This window comes from Carcharodon carcharias, chromosome 21 (genome assembly GCF_017639515.1).
Source record: "Carcharodon carcharias isolate sCarCar2 chromosome 21, sCarCar2.pri, whole genome shotgun sequence".
NCBI classification, from domain to species: Eukaryota; Metazoa; Chordata; class Chondrichthyes; order Lamniformes; family Lamnidae; genus Carcharodon; species Carcharodon carcharias.
In genome coordinates, this window is record NC_054487.1 from 78839219 (window position 1) to 78858237 (window position 19019).

The 19019-nt window shown below is 43.8% G+C and overlaps 1 protein-coding gene across 1 annotated transcript in view; it reads left to right on the forward strand.

Annotated features, from left to right (window-relative positions):
* The first annotated feature begins 6866 nt into the window (after positions 1–6866).
* The window catches only part of nt5dc3 (5'-nucleotidase domain containing 3), a 35639-nt gene continuing 23486 nt past the window's right edge, over positions 6867–19019 (forward strand). Inside the window, exons 1-3 of the mRNA XM_041216182.1 lie at positions 6867–7285; positions 9241–9425; positions 16824–16898. Of these exons, the coding sequence (XP_041072116.1) occupies positions 6994–7285; positions 9241–9425; positions 16824–16898 (552 nt within the window). The 5' untranslated portion in view covers positions 6867–6993. The remainder of the gene's footprint in view (positions 7286–9240; positions 9426–16823; positions 16899–19019) is intronic.

The following is a 19019-nucleotide window of genomic DNA, read 5'->3' on the forward strand; positions in this document are numbered from 1 at the left end:
AGCACAGTTGTTCGCATTTGCTAAAAAAGTGGCAGGGAATGTCTGTTTCCCCAGAAATCTTTTCAGGGCAGCAGCCCTGATTTAGGAGAGATTCTTTCCCCCAGAACTGAACCCCTGTTAGTACTAACAGACTATCAATTTGGGGAATGCGAGCACAGTCCAGAAGTTTAAATGCCAATACAGATTCCGGAATTTCAAGTTCAAATCTCTGTAGTCTCCTGTACCACTTATCAAAATCTATGACATATTCTTCCGTGGACTGATCGTCTGATTTCCTAAACCTATCAAAGATGGTCCAAGCTTCACACGCTTCCAATAACTCATCCTTTCGGTAAAGCTTATCCAAAAATTGTAACAGAAAGTTCAATTCCTCTTCATGATCCAAATCATCCACTTTCCACTCTGAAAATACCTTACTCCTTATCTTACTTTTGGCTCGTAATGATAATATCAAAGCCATACCTTGCTTCTTTCAGGGTATGGAAGTAACCAGGGTCCACATTTCAGCTTCAGCCTTCCATTGCTGTCAGACAAAATTCGGATTATAGTCAAAGCTTGCGATTTTGCACCATCCTTCCACCATTCCATAACTTAAATTTCAGCAACAGTACACTTCTTTTCCCTCAGAGGATTGAGAAAATCTTCATATACAGCAATCAATCAGCAAAGCTTAAAGTTCATCCTCTGCTACCATGTTACTCACAATAAGAGTTTGTGGTGGAAGAATTAATCCAGGCTGGCCTTTCGGTTCAAGCTGGTTTATTTTCAAGACAGCTCCACAGTACTACTGACTTCCAAGTAGGTTCCACACAAAGTGTTCCAGCTGTATCTTTTTATTCTATTTAAATGGGATAATCAATGCCCTTCAACTGTTTAACTAGCAATTGTCTTTAACAAGGTGATTGCCATGCAGTGTGATTATTTATACATTGACAACACCTACCTCCCCTCTTGCCACATTCTCCCCCATTATATCCTCCTGCCCCCGTACTCCCCCCTCCCCCCCTCAACCGCCACCCCGGACCCCTTCACCCCCTGCTCCCCAACCTCTCCGAACCCACTACACCTTCCTCTCCTAGTCACACCTATACCTTCCTCTCCCATCCACCCCACCCCCACACCACCTCAGTGTACCTTTCTTTCCCACTGACAGCAGGACCTTCCTCTCCCCCACCCCTTGCCACTCATCCTTGACAGCCCATGGCCAAAACCATGATGTTCTGAAGCAGATTCAAGACATCAGCGGAGACCTCCCACCTACTGTGAGCTGCTTCCCAGCAGAGCCATGTTCATGAGAATCCACCCAGCATGCAACACACACATTCCTCCAGGTAGCTGTAGGGTTCCAGCATCCTCTGCTTTAACTCCCGACTTCTGCATGCCAGACTTGTCCAGATGTATTCTGGGCCAGCGTGTTTCCCACTGCCAGTATAATGGTAAATCTGGTGTGGGGGGATAGTTCACGTCGGGCCTTACATTGTATTCCATTACTGGGTTAGCTACAGAGTTGAGTTGTTTTGTAACTTCTTTGGTGATTTCTTTGTAGCCACTTTCCTAACATCAGTTGGTTGCTCTGTGGTTACTTATCCTTAAAGAATCAGCATTGGGCCTCCAATTTTATCATTGTTACAGATAATCTGCCTACTGCACACAGGTGTGATGAAAGAAATTCAAGACCTACATTTATACAGCACCTTTCACGATGTCCCAAATCACTTTACAGCCAATTAAGTGCTTTGGAGTTGTAATCGCTGGTATAACGTAGGCAATGTTAACAAACGGTGGAGCAGGCTTGAGGGACCAAATGGCCTACTCCTGCTCATAATACAAAAAGCTCATAGTGAATCAGTAACCTATTTTACACTGCACATGAGTCTGAAAAGTCTTTTCCATTGACTTCAATTTTGTGTACTTACCATTATCCCATTCTTGATGCTTTTCATGAGTTTCTGAGGTATGGAAATATTGTGATAAAGTTGTGTTACATAGTAGATATTGAAAATATATTGTAGGGAGAAGCAGCAATCAGCAGGGTCTTCAGACTTGCTGATCAAGAAAACACAGGTGCAATTGTAGACCATTCAGCCTTAGCCCTCTGGCCTCTTAAACTTTATGTTGCATGGAGACACCTGAGGGCTCCAATGCTTCTCACTGACAGTGAAGACCTGTGTTGTTCAATCAATCCACTTTGTTGCTCAGGAGTCATTTGATCTTTCTACCCCATGAAATTACTGATAAAATAGAATCCAATTACATCATTTACATGAAGCAATTATATTGAATAATATTAAGTACCCAGGTAGAAGAAAGTCTTCTTCTACTTCTACAGAATGGAAATGATCGTGTGCAGTTTACCTGGGTTGCAAGTATTAAATCTTTTCCCCATAAGGTGCATTGTGCAGAACATGTTATTGAGGGCTGAGTCAGCCACCAAAATGTGTTATCATCTGCACAGTGTTGTAATAACTAATGGGATATTTTCCTGTCAAATTAAAAATATTGCACAAAGCTGTTAAAGTAAAATGTGTACTCTCTGGTTTGTTTAACAGTCACAGTGGGATCACATATAGGGCACACACAAACTAACACTGCATTATACTGTTGCTGCTCTTAATATTAATGACCCATGCTGTATACATATCGGATGATATTTGTAACCAGATGTCAACAATGGGTGTTGTCATTTTACCAGGACCTTTCTGTGTTGATTGGTGAATCTTGAAAAGAGAAAAATATCATGCATGATTGAGGGCAATGGTTAAAGTGAGTGGGGAGGAATAAGGGGCCTGGAAACAGGAGAATCACTGGGGCCCATGATTTCTCTCCTGGCCCTGACTTGCTGCATTAAAAAGAAATACCCTAATCTCACTTACTTTTTATTTTGCTAATTACCATAAGTCTGCATCCTCTGATTACTGACCCTTCTGCCATCAAAACTGTTTCTCCTTATTTACTCCATCAAAACCCTTCACGATTTTGAACTCTTCTTTTTAACTCTCCTCTTAACCTTCTCTGCTCTAAGGAGAACAAATGGTGAATGAATGCACACAGACAATTACAGACTAACTTGCCTTATTTTGCCTTACCTTAGCCTTCCGTGTAAAATATATATTCAAATAATGGGATAGATTAGCAGAGGTGAGAGTGAAATGAGAGCGACTGCCCTTGACATCAAGGCAGCATTTGACCGAGTGTGGCATCAAGGAGCCCTAGCAAAACTGGAGTCAATGGGAATCAGGGGAAAACTGGTTAGAGTCATACTTAGCACAAAGGAAGGTGGTTGTGGTTATTGCAGGTCAGTCATCTGTGCTTCAGGACATCACTGCATGAGTTCCTCAGGGTGGTGTTCTAGGCCCAAACATCTTCAGCTGCTTCATCAATGACCTTCCGTCATAAGGTCAGAAGTGGGGATGTTCGCTGATGATTACACAATGTTCAGCACCATTCACAACTCCTCAGACACTGAAGCAGCCCATGTTCAAATGTAGCAAGACTGGATAATATCCATGCTTGGACTGTCAAGTGGCAAGTAACATTTGTGCCACACAAGTGTCAGGCAATGACCATCTCCAACAAGAGAGAATCCAACCATCGCCCTTGAAGTTCAATGGCATTACCATCACTGAATCCCCCACCATCAACATCCTGGGAGTTACCATTGACCAGAAAGTGAACTGGATTTGCCATATAAATACTATAGCTACAAGAGCAGGTCAGAGGCTAGGAATCATGTGATGAGTAACTCACCTCCTGACTCCCCAAATCCTAGCCACCATCTACAAGGCACAAGTCATGAGTGTGATGGGATACTCCCCACTTGCCTGGATGAGTGCAGCTCCAACAACACTGAAGAAGCTTGACACCATCCAGGACAAAGCAGTCTGCTTGATTGGCACCCCATCTACAAACATTCACTCCCTCCACCACCGACGCACAGTGGCAGCAGTGTGTACCATCTACAAGATGCACTACAGGAATTCACCAAGGCTCCTTAGACCTCAGCACCTTCCAAACCCACGACCAGTACCATCTAGAAGAACAAGGGCATCAGATAGATGGGAAAACCACCACCTGGAAGTTCCCTTCCAAGTCACTCACCATCCTGACTTGGAAATATATCGGCCGTTCCTTCACTGTCACTGGGTCAAAATCCTGGAACTCCCTTTCTAATAGCACTGTGGGTGTACCTACACCACATGGACTGCAGTGGTTCAAGAAGGCAGCTCACCACCACCTTCTCAAGGGGCAATTAGGGATGGGCAATAAATGCTGGCCCAGCCAGCGAAGCCCACATCACACGAATGAATAAAAAACTGTGCACATAAGGCAATGACAAAAACCTTGCCAACAACAAGTCATCATGGATTCAGAAGAGGTAGAGCATGCCTGACCAACCTCTTCAACTTCTTTGAGGAAGAGGCACAGTGGACTGTGATAAGCCCTGTGATTTGGTTTGTGTTCACTTCCAAAAGGCTTTCAATGCAGTTCCACATGCATGTAATTAATCTTGAAAGATTGAAGATTGAGGATAAACCCTGAGAATGGATAAGATACTGGCTTCAGGGTAAGAAACATGGGAAACTGATCAAGGAGTTAGGTCAGAATAAGCCAAAATACTGGATGGGATGTCTCAAAGCTGGAACTAGTACTGTTCCTAATTTACATAAAGGGTTTGGATTCGCAAACTTAATGCAAATATGCAAATTATACCAAACTAGAAGGAGTAGTGGAATTAGAAGAAGCAGCTCCGAAATTACAGTATGAGTTTGGCAAGATACGTATGTGAGCAGAACAATGGCCATTAAAGTGGATGGGTGGTGGTGAGAGATCCTGCATCCAGCCAGAACAGTGACTAAACTTCAAAAGAACATCACTGGCAGTTTTAAAATTCTTTCACAGGATGTGGGTGTTGCTGGCAAGGCCAACATTTATTGCCTATAAAAACAAAAAAACTGCGGATGCTGGAAATCCAAAACAAAAACAAAAACAGAATTACCTGGAAAAACTCAGCAGGTCTGGCAGCATCGGTGGAGAAGAAAAGAGTTGACGTTTCGAGCCCTCATGACCCTTCGACAGAACTTGAGTTCGAGTCCAAGAAAGAGTTGAAATATAAGCTGGTTTAAGGTGTGTATGTGGGGGGCGGAGAGAGAGAGAGAGAGAGGTGGAGAGATTTATTGCCTATCCCTAATTGCCTTTAAGAAGGTGTATGTGAGCTGCTGCCTTGAACCGCTGCAGGCCATGTGGTGTAGGTACACCCACAGTGCTGTTAGTAAGGGAGTTCCAGGATTTTGACCCAATGACAGTGACGGAACAGCAATATAGTTCCAAATCAGGATGGTCTGTGGCTTGGAGAGGAACTTCCAGCTGGTGGTGTTTCCATGTATCTGCTGCACTTGCCCTTCTAGGTGGTGGAGATCGCAGGTTTGGAAGGTGCTGTTGAAGGAGGCTTGATGAAGCGCTGCAGTGAATCTTCTAGATGGCCCACACTGCTGCTACTGTGAGCCAGTGGTGAAGGGAGTAAATGTTTAAGGTGGTGGATGTGGTGCCAATCAAGCAGGCTGCTTTGTCTGGATGGTGTCGAGTTTCTTGAGTGTTGTCGGAGCTGCATTCATCCAGGCAAGTGGAGAGTATTTCATCACACTCTTGACCTGTTCCTTGTAGACAGTGGACAGGTTTTGGGGAGTCAGGAGTGAGTTATTCCCCACAGAATTCCTAGCCTCTGACCTGCGCTTGTAGCCACAGTATTTATATAGCTGGTCCAGTTCAGTTTCTGGTTAATGGTAACCCCAGGATGTTAATAGTGGGGGATTCAGTGACCCTTGTTGGAGATGGTCATTGCCTGGCACTTGTGTGGCGCAAATGTTACTTGCCACTTATCACCCAAGCCTGAATGTTGTCCAGGTCTTGCTGCATATGGGCACGGACTGCTTCAGTATTTGAGGAGTCGTGAATGGTGCTGGACATTGCACAATCATTTATCACCATCTCCACTTCTGACCATATGGCAGAGGGGAGATCATTGATGAAGCAGCTGAAGACGGTTGGGCCTAGGAAACCACCCTGAGGAGCTCCTGCAGTGATGTCCTGGGACTGAGATGACTGACCTCCAACAACCACAACCATCTTCCTTTGTGCTAGAGATGATTCCACATGTGCAGAGTCTTCCCACCTGATGTCAAGGGCAGTTGCTAATGCTGTAAAATGTTTCAGGTCCTGAAAGACACTATATATATAGAATCAGAGAAACTTACAGCACAGAAAGAGACCATTCAACCCTTCAGGTCTGTGTGCACACTTTTTTTGTTTTGGAAAAATATACTTTATTTATAAAATATCTGGAAGAACATACCAAACCATTTCAAAATCACCATCACAAACGTACAATCAGGTTCAACATGTATCACGAGGTGCATCAATACAATCAATGAATTTTACACAATCATTTGCAGACGTTCATTTTGAGCTGTACAGCCCGAGGGGCTGTGTCTGTGTGCACACTTTGAAAGGGGAGTCATACCGGCCCATTTTTCAGCCACAACTCTGTAAATTCCTCATCCTCTAGTATCTACCCAACTTCCTTTTAAAGTTAAAAATATAAATGCAAGTCATGTACCAGTTAGAAATGTATACAGCTTTATTTACAGAACCTTTTATATTTTTTTTAAAAAACCTTTCTTTTACTGGGTTGGCCATTAGATGCCCAACCCATCTGCTGATCCGGTTTCTCTACTGACCTGCGAGGGTCTGTTTAAATTGAGAAATCAAACAAATTATTACCATGGAATTGCTGGGGTCCTCCCACTGTCTGTTGTGAGACTGGTTGAAGAATTGCGATGGGGAAGTGACGACAGTCTGTTCGGGGCAGAGCCTTGGCAGTGGGTGTTAAACAGCCTTTACCCGCTTTAGCAGGGGCAGTAGAAGCAGCGCAGCGTCGATCGGCGGAGACGCGGTGCGAATTTCCATACCCTTGTCCCAAAAGCCGACGGGCTGAAGATGACTCCCCGGACGCTAGCGGCCAGGCTGCCGGGGAGCGCTGTCAGGGAGCTGCTCCGGCTCCGGAGCTGGGGAGAGCCTCCTCCCCTCGGCAGGCTGCTGGACGGCCAGCTCTCCCGGTCCCATTCGGTGTGCGGAGCGAGCTGGCAGCAGCGCTGGCAGGGGCGCCGCATCGTCGCAACAGCGGCGCAGAGGATATGGGCGCAGCCGGCGGCTCCTTACACCAGCAGCCTCGGGGACATGAAGAGCTACTTGTGGGAAATGTACAACGAGACCAAGAAAGTCAGTGAAGGTGAGAGCAGGGCTCCGCATGGGAAACTCGGCAATCTCTCAGCGCTAGATCTGGACGCCGTGTGACATCTGTCTTCAATTCACTAAGGAACCAGCCCAGCTGCGCACATAGCTGAGCGATTCAGGCGATTGTAATTGAAAGTCATAGCATCTTACAGCACCGATAGAGGCCATTTGGCCCATTGTGTCTGTGATGGTCCTTTGGGAAGAGCTCAAAGACCTACATTTACATAGCGACTTTCACGATCACTGCTTCACAGCCAATGAAATACTTTTTAAAAAAAATGTGTAGTCACATTTGTAACGAGGGAAACACCGGGACCAATTTGTGCACGGCAAGCTCCCACAAACAGCAGTGGGACTAATGACCAAATCTGTATTTTGTGATAAAAGCTAAATGATGCGGGATGCTGGAAATCTGAAACAAAAACAGAAAATGCTCCTCAGATGCTGTTAGACCTGCTGAGTTTTTCCAACATTTTCTGTTTTTGTTTCTGTATTTTGTGATGTTGATGGGTTAGGACACAGGCGGTAACTTCGCAAGCCATTGTTCATGCCATGCGAGCTTTTAAGTCCACGTGAAAGGGCAGACAGGACCTCGGTTTTAACAACTGATCGGAAGGATGACTATCGTATTAATCTCACTCCCTCTGCTCTTTCCCTGTAGCACTGCAGATTTCTCCCTTCCCAAGTGTTTATCCAATGTCCTTTTTTTGAATGTAATGCTAGAAACTGTTTCCTTTCAGGCAGTGCGTTCCAGATCAGAATAACTTGTCCTGGCCTCCTTTTAACCTCAAAATGTTAGAATAGCCTTAGAATGCCAGTGACATTAAATGCCAACAAAAGATGGTCATCATGTTTTAAACTCTAAAAGAATGGAGTTGGCCTTCTAGCCAACTAACCATATGACAGTTGCCTTTCCATTTATAGAGAGTAAATTTGAGCCATTTGATCCTATTAACTGCTGACAGCAGATCAGATTTCCCATTAAGCAATATATCTCTTTAAAGGTCTTGCCTGTATTTCTTTTCCCAAAGTGTGGCTAAGTGCCAGGCAAAAAGAAAGTAGGAGTTCAAATGAAAGATAGTAATGGAGTATATGTCATTTAGCTGCTCAGTGAGATGATGGCTGATCTGTGACTAACTCCATATCCCTAACGCCTTTGGTGAACAAAAATCGATCAATCTCATTTTTAAAACAAACAATTGATCTGGCATCAATTGCCGTTTGTGGAAGAGAGTACCAAACGTCTACCATCCTTTGCGTGTGTGGGAAAATGTTTGCTAATTTCATTCCTGAAAGGTCTGTCTCTAATTTTTAGACTATGACCCTCTCATCTTAGACTTTCTAACCAGCTGAAATAGTTTCCCTCTGTCTGTTCCCTTGTGGTGGTCTTTTTTGGTGGTGTATGGATAATGATGTGCTTTCTGATTTCACAAGTGTGCCATCTGTGCTGGGTTGAATGCTGGTATTTTGTGTGGTCCAGGCTTCCTGCTCATTCAGGTGAATATTTAGCACTAAGCATGGTATAAGGGTTCAAAATTAGGCTAATTATGTTCAATACATAGAATTAACAGCACTGAAGCAGACCATTCAGCCCAGTGGATCCCTGCAAGTGTTTATTCCTCCTTACAAGCCTCCTCCCACCCTACTTCATCTAATCCTGTCAGCATAACCTTCTATTTCTTTTCCTTTAAACTCATCAATACAAATGTTGAATTTCCTTTTCTCTGTGTCCTCTGTTACTCCATGCTAAAAGTACAAGTCAGAAAGGTGTAGGTTATTCAGCCCCTCTAAGTCGTCTTCACCACTCAATTGGATCAGGGCTGTTCTGTACCTAATTTCATTTGCTTGCCATATGATAGAATGTTAGTTTGAGGAAATGGGATTTTTTGTGTAGGGTATACTTTTATAGGAATTCTATCTAACAGGTCATTTATGTCCACACCTTCACAGAACTGATCTTTCCAGGAAGATCGCATTTTCTTAATCCAGACGGAATATTTGCCAACAATGAGGTCTGTCTCTCAGACATTGAAATTTATGGCTTTGACTATGACTATACGTTAGCCTTTTACTCCAGCAACTTACACACTCTGATCTTCAATGCTGCACGGGAAATCCTCATTCAGCAGCATAAGGTGAGTACCTATTGCTTGGGCAATTTTTTTTAAACATATACTTGAAAGCGGTTCAAGTTAGCCTTGGCGCACTGATAGCATCGGCACTTCTGAGTCAGAAGATTGTGGGCTTAAGTTCCACTCCAGAGATTTTAGTGTAAAATTCAGACTGTGACTCCGAGTGCAGTACTGGGGAAAGGTTGCACTGTTGGATGCGCCGTTTTTCCAGATGAGATATTGAACCGAGGCCCTGTCCTCTCAGATGGGTGTGAAAGATCACAATGTGCTATTTTGACGAGGAGATGGTGGCATAGCGTAATGTCACTGCACTAGTCATCCAGAGCCCCAGACTAATGCTCTGGGGGCATGGGTTCAAATCCCACCACAGCAGGTGATGAAATTTGTATTCAATGAACAGATCTGGAAGATAAAGTTAGTCCCAGTAATGATGACCATAAAGCTATCATCAATTGTTGTAAAAACCCATCTGGTTCTCTAATGCCCTTTAGGGAAGGAAATCTGCCATCCTTAGCTGGTCTGGCCTACATGTGACTCCAGACCCACAGCAATGTGAGTGACTCTTAACTGCCCTCTGAAATGGCCTAGCAAGCCAACTCAGTTCTAGGAACGGGCAACTAATGCTGACCTTGCCAGCAATGCCCACATCCCTTGAAAGAATAAAGGAAAAAAAGGTTATCAGAAAATGATTTTGTCACTTTTTTTAACCTCCTACCTGAACAGTTCATTCATATTATTTGGGGAGGTTATTTTGAAACAAAGCCCTGTTCTGTCACGGAGTCTACCTATAATAATATTGCAAGCTTTTATTACAAAAGAGATGCCACTTCCTTTCATTTAGACTCTATCCACTAAGGAAGGCTGGCTTAACCATTGTGTGTAGAATTCATGTCGAACCAGCCTCGGAATTATTAGTTCAGGGGAAAAGAAAATTAGTACTTGTTTGTGATCTCGATTGGCTTGGCATAGCCCCCGAGACTTCAAACTAATCACAATGAAATCATTGTTGCTAGAATGTGTTACGCAAACAAAAAGCGATGGCATCACCTTGGTGATGAATGCATTGCTGAATTTCTCCACAGGACTTGTGCAGAACTCTAAACATTGCATTTTATTTCTGAGTCGACTTGACATTTGTCCAGTGGGATGGGTTTCCCCCCCATTATATTATCCCCACCCTTCTAGTTTTATATTCATGGTCTCAATGTGTGGTGAAGTTAAATGAACAGTTGTTGGATTTGAAATGATAGTGGGAGCCTGTTACCAGTAGAAATAAAAATGTAACACTAAAATGCCTAGTATACGCAATTTTTGCATGTCCAGTAGATAAAGGGGCTAGAAATTTTGAACCAGCCATATAATAAATCTGATAAAACTTATTTTCCTGTGAGGTAAGTTGTTAAGAATTGTTAATTAGTTAGCTTCAATCTCTGTAAATAATTATTTTTCCTACTCCATTTTACACCAGTTCTCTCCTGACTCTTGGAGGCATTCAGTGCTCACTGGATAATGGTACCCACCTCATTTGGAGACTTTTACTCCCTCCTTTATTGGCAATTTCATCAGGTAAACAGTGACCCCAGCACGTGTCCAAGAAACTGTACAGTGACTGTTGACGGACTTGATTCATCAGACGCTGACGAGAAATAAGCTGACAATTTGTATCACAGCGGTTTCCATGAGCAATACTCCAAACACAGTCAGGCTGTATGCTCAAACTGCCAGTCAGGACTGGAAACTTCAGTCATCCAGACTGGGCCCAGTCTCTGATCTCCAAGCAGGCCCTGGTCTTGATACTTGGCTAGGACTCAAGATTGACTGGTCCCAAATCTCTGACTTGGCGGGGGGTGCATACTGGACTATATGACCTTTCTCCATTTGTGCGAATGAGTTTTCCTGACTTCCGCTTCTGTTTGGTCTAGCTCCAATTTTAAGTATAAGCCCTCTTGTTCAGAATCCCTCACCACAGCAAATAGTTTTTTGCCATCTACTCTATCAAATCCTTTTTATTATCTGTAAACATCTCAATTAGATCACTCATTAGTCATATTTACTCAAGGGAATACGAGCCTAGTTTATGCAACCTGTTCTTGTAATTGAACCATTTTAGCCCTGGTATTGTCCTAGTGAATCTGCACAGCACTGCACCCTCCACCGCCGAACCTCCCTTCCATGGCTGATATACCCTTCCTGAGGTGCAATGCCCAGAATTGTTGAAGAGTCATACGGACTCAAAACGTTAACTGTGTTCCTCTCCGCAGATGTTGCCAGACCTACTGAGTTTTTCCAGGTATTTTTATTTTTGTCTTTAGTAATTTAATAGTTCTTGTTAAATTGTTAACAATTTAAACTATTCTTTTTGAAGTGGACTGTTTAATACACCTTGTAAGGGTTAATCTCAGAAGATGTAAAACTGCTAGATGTTTATTCCAACCTTGCCTATAAGTACCAGTTTTTATTGCTGACAATAAAAATCCAACAGGTCACATCACCGTTTATTTAAAGTTCGGAGTCTGACCCACTGCACTTTCCAATCATCAAACCTAACATTGTCCACGTGAGATTGAACAATGTGCAGCCAGCCGGGTTTTATAAGTAAACTGCAGCATCAAGCGGAAAAGTAAATTCTAACCTTTTGTTGAATTTGTGAAAATATAATCATTGAGCAACAACTTACAATCAAGAGCAAGGATTGCAGGGGGGTGGGGGGCTCTGCAGGTCTGGCAGCATCTGTGGAGAGAAAAACATGTCTTTCTCAATTTTTGTTTTTGTTTCAGATTTCCAGCATCCGCAGTATTTTGCTTTTTAACTTACATTCAAAATTTGAATTACACTGTGTTTGGCAAATTTTCAAATCATGGTCTTGCCTCCCTTACAGATAACGACATGTGAATGTTCAGAAAGTAATTGGGTAAAAGTTTAGGGCCTTGTTGCATCTCAGCTCTCACACATCCGGAGAAACTGATGGGTCTGTGAAATCCTCTGGCTGGTTTGGCATTTTTCCGGAAGTTTTGTTGATACCATGCCAGAGTTACCTTTTTGGAATTTCAAGACCATCACCTCTCCCTCACTGCTCCGTTATCATTATCCACTATCTCTTAAATCCAACTGGGATATAGTGTCCAATTGTGGAAGGATGTTGAGGCATCTGAGGGAGGGTGTCGAGAAGATTCTGGAGAGTGGTCCCAGGGATGAGTGGGCTTCAGTTCACATGTGGGAGAGACTGGAGAAGCTGGGATTGTTCTCCTTAGAGCAGAGGAGGTTAAGGCAGGTGTTCGAAATCATGAAGGGTTTTGAATGAGGAGAAATTGTTTCCAGTGGCAGAACAGTAAGTAATGAGAGCAGACTGATTTAAGGTGAAAAAAACAGGTGTTCAAGTATCATGTAATTCAATGTTTATTACTCTGAAGGTAGACCTGTACATATGCTTTATGATTACCAAAACGTACACTGATGTTTAGGTGAACTTATAAGCAATTTTGCAAGGGTCTCTTTTCCCTTCTGTTGACGAGTCTGCAACTGAAGTGTAATGTTATTCTGAAGTGGAATCTAAAGCCTTAGGTTAAACTTGGAGCAAAGGTAATTGGTAAAAGAACCAGAGGTGAAGTGAAGAAAGGACAGTGGAAGCAGTTTCAATAATAACTTTCAAAAGGGAATTGGATAATAACTTGAAGGGAAAAAAGGGGAGTGTGACTAATTGGATAACTCTTTAAAAAGAGTCAGTAAAGCCTCCTTCTGTGCTGTATCATTCCATCCAACTGAATAAAGTAACTTTGTGATCCCAACCCACATGTGTCCCTTTTCGTGCCCAGGGTCCATTTTCCTGCAATGTTTCCTTTATATGAAGAGTGTTATAAAGCAGAAACTGTTGAAATCCACTGAGTAAAAGGGTAAGTCGGAGATGAAAAGCCATTAGTCATTCAGTTCAAAGCGCAGCAGAATTGAAAATGATTGCCTTTGAAGGGCTGGTGTTGAAGTGGGGTATAACTGGTATTAAGTTATCCTTCTGGGGGATATGATTAAATTCTGTGTCAGGCTTAGTTACCAAGTCTACCGATCAGTGTTTTATCCAATTGTATCTATGTACCAATGGGCAGGTTGTTTGCTAAAGGATGCCAGTGCCTCAAGCTTTAATATTAAAGTAATACTCAACCCAGTTATCTTGTACAAATTAAGAAACGTGAAAGGAGGTGTTGGATTGGGAGGAGAGTTGCATGTGAGAAAATGTAGCTTTTGGGGAGGCGGGGTTGGGGGGGTTGGGGTGGTGGGGTGTTGGGGGACCCACCCAAGAGGATGTAAAAAATGTTAGACTCTTCCACCATCTTGTAAGAAGAAGCAAATGATGTGGTATTTATGTATTAGTGTCAGTGGGCTGAATATTTGAGCCATGCCAATGTCGGGAACAGAGATGAACGGGAACCAAAAATACTGATGCTGGCAGGTGTGCCAGTCTTCTGACCCCATTCCCGGCGCCAGCCATTTTTGCCGAGGCAGGTTTGGGGCCAGCAGAGCTGCTTCCCTCAAGAGGTGGGTAACCCATCAGGCTCAGCAAGTAGTTTGGTAACCAGGGGTAAAGAAGGCTGATTGGGATTTCTCGGTTGGCCTCCAGTTTCCAGGTGTGACGAGGGACAGTTGGGTGTCCAGCGATGGTTGGGTATGGGGGAGGTGGGGGGGTGGTGGGGGGATGGTGGTGATGCCAGTGCTTCAGGGACCTAGAGGCCCTCCCTGCCTGCCTGGGTAAGGCAGCCCTTAGGGGGATTGCCTCCCCAGTGCCACCACCATCCCCCCCCACCCCACCCCCTCCACCCCACCCACTCCCCCTCCCCCTCAACACCCCCTCCCAGTCGTGGCTAGGCTACTTTTTCTGTTTCTAATTGAACTTTTAAAAAAAATTTGGTGACAGGGAGCCTTCATGTTGAAGCGTCCTTTCAGTTACTTACCCTTCACTGCGGCCTGTTGCTCCTCTCCAGCTGGAAGGCCTCTGATTGGTCCTCCAGCTTTCAGAGCCTGCCCACCACCCTTGGCTGGATAGGGAACTTGTCTCCATGGTAATTAAAGGAGTGCCTTGGCCAAAATCCCAACAAGTGACTGATTCCCCAGGGGTGGGTTCGGGTCCCATAAGCAACCCCAACTCCTTTTCCGTGCTTCCTAAGTGAAAATTCAGCCCATGGTTCTCTCCGTTGGCACATCAATGTGGTGCATTGGAATACTAACCCTTGGGTTTCCTCACACACAGCTTCTCATGTTAGGCCGTCCCATACAGGTGAGGTACAGAGTGATGGTCAAATGCTGCCTCACGGGGAAGGGGGTATGTTCAGTGGTTTGGTTGCATAATTGTTACGTTACTGGACTAATAATCCAGAGAACATGAGTTCAAATCCCACCAAGGCGGTTTGAGAACTTGAATTTTGTTCCAAAGTAAATCTGGTACCAGTAAAAGTGGCCATGATGTGGTTCGTTACTGGTTTACCAGTGTCCTTAAGGAAACTGCTATCCTTACCTGGTCGGGCCTAGATGTGACTCCATTCCCACATCATCATGATTCACACATAACTTCACTTGTATCAAAGCAGTATCAGTGGTCCACCACCATCCTCTCAGGGCAATCAGGGATGTTCATCAAATGCCAATCTAGCCAGCGATGTCCACATCTGAGAATTTTTTTTTTAAAAATTGGGCTACTAACTTAATGTTTTGGCTGTGGGGGAGGTGGGAGGAAGCATGTGAGGAGGAATAAGAAGTAAACACAGAGTAAATGGTTACTGTCATTGGATGTCAAGAGACACTCAAAAGAATAACATCGCAACTCCTCTCTGAAGCAGTCCGTGCCCATACACAGCAAGATCTGGACAACATTCAGGCTTGGGCTGACAAGGTGAAAGTAATATGTGTGCCACACAAATTCCAGTGAATGACCATCTGCAAAAAGAGAGAATCGAACTATCTCCCCATGGCATTCAGAGAGATTATCATTGCTGAGTCCCCAACCATCAACGACCTTAGGGTCACCATTGACCAAAAACTTAACTGGACCAGCTACATAGATACTGTGGTTACAAGAGCAGACCAGGGGCTGAATATTTTGTGACAAGTCACTCACCTCGTGAATGTCCAGTGTCTTTCAATCATCCTACACGGCACAAGTCAGGAATGTGATGGAATACTCCCCATCTGCCTGAATGAGTGCAGCGCCAACAATATTCTAGGAGTTCGATTCTATCCAGGACAATGCAGCTCGCTTGGTTGGCATCCCATTTGTCACCTTAAACATCCACCCCCTCCATCATCGATGCACCGTGGCAGCAGTGTGTACCATATACAAGATGCACTGTGGCAACTCGCCAAGCCTCCTTCAACAGCACTTTCCAAACTTGTGAACTCTTACCACCTAGAAGAACATGGGAAGCAGGTGCATGAGAAGGCCACTTGCAAATTCCTCTCCAACCCACACACCATTATGACTTGGAACTATAACGCTGCTCCTTCATCACTGGGCCAAAATCGTAGAACTCCCTCCCCAATAGCACTGTGTGGGTGTACTTACACCACACGGACTGCAGCGGTTCAAGAAGGCAGCTCACCACCACCTGCTCAAGGGCAAGTAGAATGGCCTTGCCATTGACACCCACATCTCATGAACAAATAATAAAAAGACCATTGTTATCTCTAATTTTTCCAATGAGTTACATCCCATGGTTCAAATACAGAACCAAGTATAAATCTGACAGCAGTGACGCGAGTTGGCACAGTAAAAGTGGTAGCATTTGGATACTCTCATTATATTTCCACTGAAATAAATCTATCTTTTATGCAAAAACTGATTGGGGTTAATGAGACCGTTTTTAATTAGGTTTATTTGATCAAGCTTTTGGCCACTGTCCCAATATGTCTTTTCGGGTCAGTGTCAAATGTTGTTTGTTTACACTTCTGTAAAGCACCTTGGGACGTTTGACTACATTAAGGTGCCACATAAATTCAAGTTGTTGTTAGTAATCCTACATAACCGTACTTGGTTTAAGATGATTCTGCTGCAGTTCAGCTATTAATGGGTACAAGATTGAAACCACATGTAACTGCTAACTCGCCTCCCAACGGTCCAGGGCTGAGCTAGGCACAAGTTAGTGCGTTACCAGTGACTTTTTTATTTCATTACTTCAGAGTAGGAGAGGTTTCTGCAATGACTTAAAAAGGTAGTTTACATTAATACGAAACGCCTTTTATTACTGAATCTCTGTAGCTGCACAAAATAATTGTAGATGGGTTACCTTGTTTTACAATTTAGTCAGTCCATGTCAAGGAATATGGAGCAATGTGATACATTTGTATAAAAGCAGCACCAGCCTTGTCTCCTGTGGAATGTAATCCATTGCCTTAATGGAATGTGTCTGATTTATGCCTTAGTACCCAGAAGATCTGAGGAACTATGATTACAACCCCAACTTTGTGATTCGTGGACTCCATTATGATGTACAAAAGGTTAGTGCTTTTGTCAATTTTAGTGGCATCTGTGTTTCATTTCTTTCCCTCCACCTTCCAAAGGCTCTGACCCTAGTCGCAGTATCATTCTGTGGGTGCCAGTGAGACCTCACCATGTAAGCATAGAAATTTAACATGGACAAGGGGCTCACCTGCTGAGGCAACACAGCTGGGTCCACGTCTGTTCTGTCGCAGAGTTCATGCACGGATCACTTTCCTGGCAGAGGCACTCAGCAACAGGGATGTTGGCTCATTATTCCTTCCTTGCTTCTGGGTTGCCAATTGCAGCACACCCGTTAGATTCCAGTGCAGGCTGGCAATGGAATCCATCTCTTTCTACATTAACACTGCATCGGCTGGTGCTCCTGCCCACTAGGCTATTGGAGGAGCTGCGCATCACCATGTTTCTCACTGGGAACAGATCTGGTGTATGAAGGCGTACCTTCTACTTGATTAATTGTGGAGCTGAAACATGTCCGCCAACGTGTTGAGTCAGTGGAAAGTGGGAGTAATTATTCATCATTGTTAGCTTAGACAAGTTTCAAGGAACAATTTGGAAAGTAGCTTTGTTAAAGATTGTTATTTCAGAATGGGAAGGGAACTTTGGAGGATGAGCCCTATATCTATTTAACTTTATGGGGTTTTTTTTGGTCTTTGAGTATGATTTTAAATGTTTTTTTATAACCTGTGCATTGCATCATGGTGTGTCATTTCTGGTTCTTAGTTCTCCCAACCCTCACTGCCAGGTTGCTGGTCTGCTCATTGCTAAAGTGACTGTTCCAGGTGCTGGGTGAAATAGCTTCTGCACTCAAGCCTTTATATATCAAGGATGACACCAGAGGTCACATGATTATGGCAACCACATTGCACAAAGGCACTTCTCCAAACCGTGAACTGGTTAGTGCAGCCAAGCTGCTCACTAGGTACTTTTCGTTCTTTGCCTAATGATTCATGAAAGGAAATGATCGGTCAAATGATCTGCTGATGGTAATAATGAATAAAAGTCTTAGGGAGCATGACAGGGTAGATGCTGTGAGGCTGTTTTCACCACCGGCTGGAGAGCCTAGACCCAGGATCATAGTCTCAGGATTATGAGTTGTCTATTTTGGACTGAAATAAGGAGAAGTTCCCTCATTTGGAGAGTTGTGGATCATTGGATTTCTCTACCCCAGAGAGCTTTGGATGCCCCATCATTGACTGAGATTGATAGATTTTTGGACTCTTAAGGGGAACAAAGGATATGAGGAGAGGGTGGGATGTGGAGTTGAGGTAGGAGATCAGTCAAGATATTCTTGAATGTGGTAACTGACTGGATGGCACATGCCTTCCCTGTTTCTTATGTTGCTATGAAGTGGAAGAAATCAAAATGCTCTGCTGCAATATACAGCATTTCAAAGTAGTGAAGTGTAGGTGTTTTTCTTTGCGTGCTGAGCCCTGTTTGCAGGAACTCAGGAGATAATTTCTGGGCAAGATGAATCCCAAGGACCGAGAACCATATTAATGATGGAGCTTATTTTAAATTTTTAGTTGTCTGAGTCTTCTGAAGAATGTGCACATTTGTCAGTGTGGGACTGCAATCATTCTTGAATATAGAATATTAAGGGGTGATCTGCTCGAGATGTTTAGGATGATTAAAGGATTTGAGAGAGTAGATAAAGAGAAACTATTTCCTTTAGGAGGGAGGCTGGAACAAGCCTTGGGGCAGAACCTTACAGCCCTGTCACGGTAGAGGCGGGGCTGTTAAATGCGGCGAGTCTCTCAAAAGTCCATTGACTTCGACAGGACCGGAAAATCCACTGGCAGGAGGGGGCCGTAAAATTCTGCCCTTAAAATTAGCACCAGGCTATTCGGGGGCGATCTCAGGAAGCGCTTCCTCTTGAACTTTGCCTGCCCCAAAAAGCTGTAAAGATTTCAAAACTGAGGCAGCTAGGTATTTGTTAGACAAGGGTATTAAGGGAAAATTGAATCAAAGTGAATAAATAGAACTTAGATACAGACCAGCAACAATCTAACTCAGCAGTAGAACAGGCTTGATGGGTTGAATGGCCCACTCCTGTTTCTTTGTACTGCTCGCTGGAACATGTCTCATGCTTCAATTATTTACTCAAAAGTAAATTTAAT